Source organism: Myxocyprinus asiaticus, chromosome 2 (assembly GCF_019703515.2).
Source record: "Myxocyprinus asiaticus isolate MX2 ecotype Aquarium Trade chromosome 2, UBuf_Myxa_2, whole genome shotgun sequence".
Taxonomy (NCBI): Eukaryota; Metazoa; Chordata; class Actinopteri; order Cypriniformes; family Catostomidae; genus Myxocyprinus; species Myxocyprinus asiaticus.
The window spans coordinates 56355163-56365547 of NC_059345.1; the positions used below are offsets into that span (position 1 = coordinate 56355163).

Sequence of the window (10385 nt, forward strand, 5' to 3'; positions counted from 1 at the left end):
TCATCCGATATGCCATTTTTAAAATTTGAGCTGCTAAACACAGTGTTCACAAATGTGTACAACAGACTAAGGTTTTCATTAGAAATCCTATATTTACTGTGTATTTACACACTGAGAAAAAATTGCTTTCAGAGGCTTTATATGGAGTTAGGATGAAAAACGCTGCATTTCAAACAGTTCTGAGACCAGTGCAGACAGACAGCACATTGGAGGTTAAGTCCTTCACTAAATAGGGAGCAAGGGAGCATCCTGTAGCTTTCCTATGAAGCCAAGTGCATTAAATCCAAACTTCCTATCAAACGTTCAGTTTCAGGATGATGTTTGGACCACTCAACATGTTTGGCAGACATGGGACAATGGTAATCAGTACTTAGATTCAGAATCTATAATGTATTATTTTATTTTAACATGGATGGCAGTGATTGGACAATGCTGGCTATAACTTGTATCAGAATTAATTATGCTAATTTCTGATTTGCTAATGCTTAAGCACTGGCTATCACTTGTTTGTTTGACATTGCAAAGAGAGAACATTGAGAATTTTTTGCCAAAGTAGAAACAAACATTGCAACATAAGTCAAATCAAGTGAAATAATTTGTATTTGTATAGTTTTTTATTTGTGCTTTTGTCTGTAACATCTCAAAAACATGAATAACACTCCTGGAAACATAATAAATAGTTTGGAAACATAACAAAAAAACATTTCTATAGCTTGGTATTATTTAAAATGTCACAACTTAGTCCCGCTGTCCACATATTTTGCCATAATAATAATTATTATTATTATTTTATTATTTTTATTTTTTTGGCATATTTATTAGGTGCTACTATTTACAAATCAAAAAAAAAAAAAAAATGGAAAATGCACACAGCAGTCACTCTCAGGTCTCAGGAGGATATTACTGCATGGCTACTTAAAATACTTGAAAATACATGAAATATTGATTTGAGTTGAAATTATTTTATTAGCTTAATTGTAGAGACTACGCAGAGACAAAACACAAGCAAAACACAAGTCCTTATTCAGAAATATTTCACCACTGTTTGAACGCAATCAGAATCAAGTATTCCAGAAAGCTGTGTAGTAATTTGTAATGTGGATCAGCTTACTACATAATCCATCATATTGGACATCTGCTTTCTGAATACATTAATGAACATGAAATATTGATTTAAGTTGAAGTTATTTTCTAAAGTGGGAAGAAACAGACAGAGTAGTGATACGAGAAACATAAAAGTAGAACAGCTTTGTAGGAAATCTGTTACCAAGGATAACGGGCAATTATCCAGTTTTGCAGTCATTAAACAAAAAATATTTGACTGCGGAATGCAACGTTTGACCAGAATCACATATTCCAGAGAGCTGTGTAGTAAATTTGGTGGTATTTGTGAATTGTTTTCTGTTTTCATGGATTCAATATTTGTACTGTTAATATGGTGAGAATTCATCATTTGTTTTGAGTCATAATTGTGCAGGCATAATTTGTTTATTTAATTATTATTTTTTTAATCAGTAAAGTAAAAAAAAAAGACCCTCTCCCACTCTTCCTATCTCTCGCACACACATACACACACTCTGTCTGCCTGAGCTGCTCTCTCATTGGGGTCGGAAGCTATTAAGCCTGGATGTGGTGTAAATTATGAGTTAGAGCTCAAGGTCATTCTGTCTGCCCTCTTATAGCTTTGTATTTCTAGACTCCATGTAGGTCTGTATGTCCTTGTTTTGTGGTTCCAAGCAACAGCAAGAGATATACTATTTAAATAAAATGGCAGGACACTGGGCATTACATGTTTTATAAGTGACTGGCTACACACTTTGTAGGTAAAAATCTCAGACATGCTATTGAAAATATGTTTGTGAACTATACTGTAGATATAGTATATTTGTAGGTGGATTCCCTTTGCATGCCGCTGTGTATGTAAGTATGAATAACGAAGAGATAATGAGGTACAGTATCATAAATGTTGCATATATACTTGTACTCATGGTGAAGTCCAGGGATATAAAATTGCATGTTTTTTGCATAGTTACACTTTAGTTGTTTTGTTTTCTTTTTCAAAGAAAACTAAAAATAGGCCTATGTTTATATTATTAGGTTTAGTCATTTGTGTGGATGACACTTCTGATGTATGCAGAGGTTTTTTTCCTGTTTGCTTAACCTGCATCAAAACACACTGGAAATACACAAACAGAAATCAAACCTCCAAAAATAAAATAATACAGCAAATTGTTCCCACATTAGAGATTCAATGATACTTCAATTCCACGTAAATGTCAAATTGAGTAAATGCATTCACTGCATAAAAGCTACTGGAAGAAAAGAAAGATAAAGATAATGAAAAAGGAAAAAAGAAAGTCAAGTATACTTAGCAAAAAAGTGACAGGTGACTATCTCTGGGTGACAAATCAGTGTTAACTGAATTACAAGATCCACAGATGTGTATTGGCCTGTGTACCGCACAGAGTAAGTGAATGTCACCTTCAGCAGTCTTAGTCAGTGGGTTTGTGTGTTTGGATGCGTTTTTTTTTTTTTTTTTTTTTTTCATTGTGCATATAGATTCCCCTACATCCAATTTTTTGTGTCCTAATTGTCGACAAAATTTCCTTTAACCTCCTGAGAACCCAGCGTGACTGCTGTGTGCATTTTCCATTTCCCTTTTTGATTTGTAACTAGTAGCACCTAATAGGCCTAAACATGCAACAACAACAAAAAATTCTAGAGCAAATAGTTTTCATAAAATTGATGGCAACATATGTGGACAGTGGGTAGTTGTGAAATTTTAAATAATACCAAGCTATAAAAATCAGATTTTTTATCAAATTTTTTATTAGTTAGTTATTCATGTTTTTGAGACGTTACAGACATTACATCAGAAGTGAGCATAATTAATTCTGATTCAAAGTAATGGCCAGCATCATCCAATCACTGCCAACCACGTTAAAATAAAATCATTCATTATAAATTCTTAATCTAAGTACTGATTACCATTGTCCCACGTCTGCCAAACATCGTCTGCAGCCTGAAACTGAATTTTTGGTCAGATTTTAGGAGTGAATGCACTTAGCTGCATAGAGAGCTATCGGATGCTCCCTTGCACCCTATTTAGTGAATGACTTCTCCTTCAGTGTTGTCTGTCTGCACTGGTCTCAGAAAAATTTGGAATACACCTTATTTTTACCCTAACTCCATATAAAGCCATTGAAAGCGAAATGATTCAGCTTTTGGATGAACCCACTGATTCTCAATATGATAATGTACAGTAAATATAGGACTTCTAAGGAAAAAATGCTCTAAAGTACACATAAGTGTTTATTGTGTTTAGCAGTGTCGCGATAAATCATTAAAATTTTAAGATTTGCATACCGGATGAAACTAGAGACTCTAATCTTTTGACTCAAACAGGTTTCAATGTAAAAACTTAATTTGGTTTCTAACCAGATGTAGTTTTGCTGGCATTTCTCCCAAAGACAAACTCTGCTGTGATCGGCGCCATGTTGTTTTGTCACATGACTGCGTACGTTGAAAGTTAAACACTTTACTGACAGCCCAGAGTCTTCTGAACTGAGATCAGTCTGTTTAAATTCATTTAAATAATGTATTGCGTATAGCAAAGCCAAAATACAACATCCATGCATGTGTCCGCAGGGTCGCACAAGGTTAAATTTACACATTTTAAATTCACAGACTTTTTCAGGAAAATGTACCGAAAATATTGCTGCACTACACAGATTTTTCTCCAATCAGATGCTCTTTAGAATAAATACACCCCCCCCCCCCCCCCCAAACTTACTGTATGTCAACAACTTTCTCATTTGTGTCATTTTTATTTCCCCTAAGGAAATTTAGGTAAAAACATCTGAAACAATGTTGATATGTAAATAAAACATAACTGAGAACACCTCTAAGTCTTGAGCTATGAAAGAGCAACCTCTGAGCAGTAACATTTTCCTCTGGGTTCTTAGTACTCTTGCTTTGCGTTTTCAGAAGAGGGAGTTTGACCTTTTTTTCTAGTCCCTTTAATTTGTGTGCCTGTATGTGTGTGATGGAACTGCACAAATTCACATTTTATAATGTCATACATCAACACACACACACTCAAACACACCCATGCTGCAATAAAAACCTGACAGGGAAATGTATTGTGAAACTGGTGACACAGAAACAGGCAATTATTAGAACACTCTAATAAAAGAGAGAGTGAGGGCGAGAGGGGGAATGATGGGAGCATGAGCAAAAGGGAAGGAGACAGAAAAGACTTTCATCTTTTGTCTTCACTAACTTAATCTTCATAAACAGACTGCTCTTATTCTCTAAACACAACCCTGCCTTTCTCTTGTCACACATTTACCTCTCATCATCACTCAGTTAATTTAAGTCTTTCTCTCCCCTCTGTCTCTATCTCTCTCGCTCTCACTTTTTGCAAAATATCTATGCATTCACTGAGGCATAAAGGGAACTTGTCTGCTTTTTCTTGTTTCAGCAAAGCTACACATTCAGAAACCAAACCTAAGCCAAGATAAAAGCTTTCCTTATACCAGTAATCTCTCCTTTTCTTGATTTCTCACTCTCTTCTTCCTGTTGTTGTGGCCGTCAGCAAGATAGGTTGTGACACACTTATTGGCACTGCAGTTTAAGCCCATTTAAAGACTTCATTACTCTATCCCTTGAGCCCTCTGTCAAACTCTCTGTCTCTATCTCTGTCCCACCCCCTTATTTCTTCTTCACTCCCTCTCTCTTTCTCTTTACCAGCCCCTCTGTCAGTTTCAATGTCTGTGGTGTCACTATTCTGTAATTCTTCTTCCCCACATACACACATTCACTTTCTCTTGGCCCTTTAATGAAGGACAGACAGAAAGGGGCCGTGTTTCACTTGCCATAGATAATGGCTCTGAGAGGTGCAAGATGTATTGAACATGTTCTGAAAATGTCTAACAGAAACTAGGCTACAGCCACTGCTAGAGCTGCAGACACTGATAACATGAGAAAGGAGTAGGTCTGTCTTTGCTTCAGGTTCAACATGGAGCTCATTATTATCACAATTCAATCTGATAAGAATCAGAACATTGCATATTCATTATTGCAGTACTTTTAAATGTCTCACTAAATGGGTTATATGAGCTGCCTGTGAATGAACATGATTTCTCAACAATTTGCTGATAATGTGACAGAAGATGATAGTTAAAAAAAAAGCCTGAACCATTGTAACCTGGATCTATTCAACATACACTTGTCTAGTTAACATATGAAAAATTGGGCTCACTACACTGAGTTGCATTCATCTGTGATGACTCATCCTCAGTGACCTGATGAAGCATAGACAGTACTGGCACTGTTTTTGCAGTTGACATAGCAGTCCTAGTGATCTTTGAGACCTAACTACAGTACTTAACATGTCATCTTAGCCACCTGTTCTGCTAATTACCACGTACAAGATATGTGCAACTTCTTGTAATTTACTTAATGACGTGTAGGCTAAAAATGTAATTGTAGTCTTCAATGGATATATTTTGCTTTATTAGGGTTGTTTTGTACAGGGAAAGGGAAACTTTCACATTGTTCAGTCAATCAGACATGCAGTTCGCATTTGAAAAATGTTACAGAATTTCTATGAATCTATATTTTATGTTAATGCATTGATTTCTCCTCCTCAACTGAAATCAGCTTGTGAATTGATCAAGTGGAATTGACCCTAATCCTGAACATTGATATGATATTGCCATGGATACCCACTTGCAGTCTCACTCACCTGTAAACTAGAGTCTCATCCGCAGTGCAGTTATACTGTATTTGATACATCCACACCAGGTTGGCTCCCGTCAAACGACCCTTAGCCCATCGCACTTGTGCTGAAGTGGACGTCACTCCCTGCACTCCTACTATCTGCTCCTCACCCGCTTCACTGACCCCATCCTCAACCTCGGTTTGACCCTCTTCCCGTCCCTCCTGGATGTCAGTGTTAGTGTCAGGGCCAGGGCTTTGCCCACTGGAGGTCTTCCCTCTGGTAATGTCCGATGATCCCGGGTCACGAGCTAACAATATTGTTCCATTTCCACGGTGAGGGATAGGGATAACTTTCAGGTCAACTAGGGCAGTGGCCTCGCCTGCAGCATTGATGGCAATGCAAGTGTAGGTACCACCATCACGGGCAATAGTTACAAGCACGTCAAGAGTGCCATTTCGAAAAGATGTGGTACGACTGGAATTGCCAATGATTCGGTCATCTGGTGAGACCCAGTGCACCACTGGCTCTGGATCACCAATTGCACGACACTTGAGTGTTGCCCTTTGGCCCTCTAACACCCAGAGTTTGTGTGTATGTCGGGTAATAAGTGGAGGCTCGCAGGCAAATTCCTCCTCAGGAATAGACCAGAAGTAACGTCCTGCTAAATGAGTGGGTGTAGCGCAAGTCTCCATATCATCACTGCGTATTAGTCTTCTCAACCAAAGCAATTCACAGTTACAGTGTAATGGATTACCTCCAAAATTTAAGTTGATTACTGAATTGTAGGGTGTAGGGCTTATTACCCCTGTCTGTGATCGTGCAAACAATGGATCAGGTGGTAAAGTCTGTAGGCGATTTGAAGTCATGTCCAATCGGGCTAGTTTGTAGAGATCGCTAAATGAACCCTCATCAATCTGGTCAATGAGATTGTGATCTAGGTTTAATGTATGCAGGCTGGCCATGTTCTGGATGGCATCCCAGGGTGCTTTGAGCAGATTGTTGTAGGATAAGTCCAAATCCTCTAGAGTGATGAGAAAGTCATCAAAGGCCTCAGAAGAGATGTTAATGAGTTGGTTATTGTTGAGAATGAGATGCTGCAAGTTTAGCATGCCTACTAAGTCTCGCGGACCCAGCTCAGTCAGTCGGTTGCCATCTAAGTGCAACGAGCGTAGACTTTCCAGATCTGCAAATGCCATTGGCCGGATGTGGCTGATGGTGTTTCGGGATAGAGTCAAATCAACCAGTCCCGTCATGTTTGCAAAGTCAACTCCTCCTACCTCTCGAATGAAGTTGTCGGCGAGGCGAAGCTCAACGGTTCGGCGGTCTATGTTTGGAGGTATAAAAAGAAGGCCTTTGTCGGCACAGAGTGTGCTTAGAGACTCAGAGAGATTCCTGCACACGCAGTGGAAGGGGCATGCCGACACCACGCCCCACGTCTCGCCAGCCACTGCTCCTGGAATCGGGCAGATAAGAGCAGGCAGCAAGCAGGCCAGTGTAAGCCAGTGCAGTAAATGCAATGGCAGTGTTGGTGAGAATGTGTCTTGGGGTGAGTATCTGCTGGTGAACTTTGGCCACAGTGGAGGTGAAGGTTGACTGGATATATCAGAGGGCTTGAGTGTATTCTGTTTGAGATGAACGGACGGGTGAGAGGGGAAAGAGGGGGAGTGTGTGTTACTGTGAGGATGGTAAAAAATGATAGACAGGTGTGATTTTTTGAATGGTTGAAGGGGTGGGGAGTCTTGCATGGTAATAAGGGAGTGATTCACAGACCTGAAGAAAAGAAAAAAAAACAGAAAGCGAAAGAGAATCAGTCATGGTGTATTTAGTCTAAACTTTGTAGTTCCTATTTATGTGGTTTCTTTACAGCACAGAAATGTAAAGGCTTGATCACCCTTTGCCTAGCTGCATATTGAGCATTTTAAAAGTCCAAGCAGCAATTTTTTTGTGTGTTTTTTTAACAGTTAGCATGTAAATTCACACTCCCACCATAGTGTGTGGCAGTTTTCTTTGGCAGAAGAGCAGTTTGTCTCACTTCAAGAGAAGTGAGAGCCGCAAATCAACTGGACATTTCACTAGACCTCAGAATTGTATATGTACAGAAATGCTCTGCTAAAGAATGTCTTATTCTTAATGACATGGGAGCTCCAAGCTAAAGATGAGATCAACTGTAGTGTAACATAATCAATACAAATGAAGTCCATCTACAAACTTCAGTGCACAAGAGCAGGAGATGAACTAATGAGGAAAAACACAGGAAAGAGAGAGAAAGAGAAGGACAGAAAGAAAGAGAGAGAGAATCATCACATAAAAAGGCAAATTACAGGTTTGAGGCAAAAAATCTACAATATCTGTAATTTGATCTCTTGTGCCAATATGTTGATTTGTCACCATAAAAAGGGCATTAACCAAGAGATGAAGGTGGAGAGATATTAAGTTCTTTCAGAGTATATTTCAGAGTCACACTTCAGTCCTGCCTTAGCACTTTCAGCAAATGCTCTTAAACTGTGCCACTTAACATTAACTGCATAAATGCAGATACAAACTAGGGCTGCACAATGTATACAATTTATCAAAACATTGCTAATGTACACATATAATGGAATGATATTTAATACAGTACAGATATTTTAATACAGTAACGTTTAAGGTGAGTCAGATAGCAGAGAATAGACTGAGTGCGTGAGTGTCACTTGATGTGTGTGCGTGTTGTGTGCATATGCGCTGACTCAAATTCTGTCACAATTTGTGCATATGTAGCTGTGACCGGCGCTGTCCTGTGCTTTCACTCTGCCCGTGTGTGCAAATGATAATGAGACTAGACACTGATATACAAACTCAAACTTGGTTTGTTTATTGGCTGCTATGGATCTGTGTGGTTATCAAAGTTTGAGTTTCAATTAATGAATTGTCCCGTCAAATCAGCGCAGACTGACAACAAATTCAAGTCTAGGGCAAGCGCTTCTGGGCATTTTTTTTTTTTTTTTTTTTTTTTATAAAAAGTCCCACATTGAATGAATTAATTTTGGAATTAATACGAACATACGAATTACAGTGTTAAAATAAAATATTTTACAACAGATTTCCCACAAATGTACTTCATATTCATATGCATTTTACAAATAAAAATAAAAATATAATTGAAGATGAATTTTAATATCTGGTGCATAGCTAATGGTAAAACTGTACATATTATACACAGTCTATATGCAGTTTGGAACTAAAGACAGTTATGTTTGTGATCAGTATAAAATACTTTATCTCCATAGTCAGAGAACACTGACCATTGCTCAGCTGAGAGCTGAGTCACAGATTGAATATTCTGCCTTCCTCATGGCATACTTACAGATCTTTAACAGTGATCTTTAAATAACCATTCCTAAGCATTTGGCATTGTGAACTCACCTAATTAGCAGAGCGTGTGCTTGCTCACCCGTCTCCGTATAATAAACAGTACAGCACAGTAATTATGCAAATTTCAAAAAGACAACATAGTAATTTTTGCAATGTCATTAGAAAATGAAGATAAATATAACTGGGGAACAATCTGACCTAGCTCAATTAGGCTTGTTTTTCAGCACATATTAATAGGACAAACTATTCTGAGAGACTATAAAAGCTTCTTACACTGTTTAAAGGAGATGCCATATTATTCTATTGTGGTTCCCTTTCGTAGGAACTCGAGCTGCATAATCGCATTGGGACACACCCTGAGTGTCACGTGGTCTGAAGCCTTATACAATCATGGCAATTTATTGGCTGATGGCACTTAAGTGACACCTCTAAGGAGCTACGTCAGAGGTTCCATAAATGCGCTCGCTTCTCGCCATCGAGTCTGGCCCATGTTGTATCAATGACTCACGTCAAAGCGAGGATCATTATTATTCTCCCTTTTGAATGGCAACACAGGATGGAATTTAGGGAGTGCTTACCTCTGTGCATGCGGTTCATCGTTGATGAAGATTCCCACGACATGTGTATTGCCTGTCTGGGTTTTTTGCCACACGGAGGCTGCGTTGGAGGGTTCAGATTGCCCGCAGTGTGATTTAATGAATGTCAGAATGATCCGTGAAAGGCTCACCTCCTTTGGAAATTTGGTCAAGCCGCATGCTGGTGCAGATTGCGTGTCTGCCAGCGGCACGCAGCCGTTTGACTCATGGGAGGCCGGCGCGGATGGTGAGAAAATGGGAGTTGAGCAACTGGCCAACCTATGGTTCTCTCTGTCACTCTCCCCAGATTCGGCTAGACATTCTCGGAGTTTACATGTGAGCATTTGCGCTCTGCGGTTTCCTTTGGCGCTGAGGATGAGGACGTCATGTCTATGGCGGAATCGGATTTCGAGAATCTCACCGGCAGCCCGGCTTAAGTCTTGCCTCCTAGTGGTTGGATTTCAAGACCTTCGGCAGCTTATGTGGAATTGCTGGAGGTTATTACACGTGCAGTGGAAAAATTGCACCCGGATTGGCCGGATGAAGTGCAGTTGGAGGATCGTAAATTGATCTTGGATGACTGTTTTTTAGCATTCCAATGCTCAGCTATACCTCGTAGGCAGCTCCCTTTTTCCCCGGACCTCCTTCTTGAGATTTCAAAGTCCTGGGATCAACCTTATTCGGCCAGGATTACGAATCAATTGGCCTTGGATTTTTCTAATGTGTGTCGAGCT

At 39.2% G+C, this 10385-nt stretch overlaps 2 protein-coding genes across 8 annotated transcripts in view; one reads left to right on the plus strand and one right to left on the minus strand.

Moving 5' to 3' along the window:
• The window catches only part of LOC127416517 (pyruvate carboxylase, mitochondrial-like), a 321324-nt gene that overhangs the window by 190013 nt on the left and 120926 nt on the right, over positions 1 to 10385 (plus strand). The window lies entirely within an intron of this gene.
• Positions 1 to 10385, minus strand: part of LOC127416526 (leucine-rich repeat and fibronectin type-III domain-containing protein 4-like) — a 73589-nt gene that overhangs the window by 24281 nt on the left and 38923 nt on the right. For all 6 annotated transcript variants that reach the window (XR_007893146.1, XM_051655989.1, XM_051655981.1 and 3 more), the window contains one exon: positions 5750 to 7495. Coding sequence is in view for 5 of the 6 variants with exons in the window: in XM_051655989.1 (XP_051511949.1) it covers positions 5750 to 7470 (1721 nt within the window). In the remaining variant the exon portion in view is untranslated. The remainder of the gene's footprint in view (positions 1 to 5749; positions 7496 to 10385) is intronic.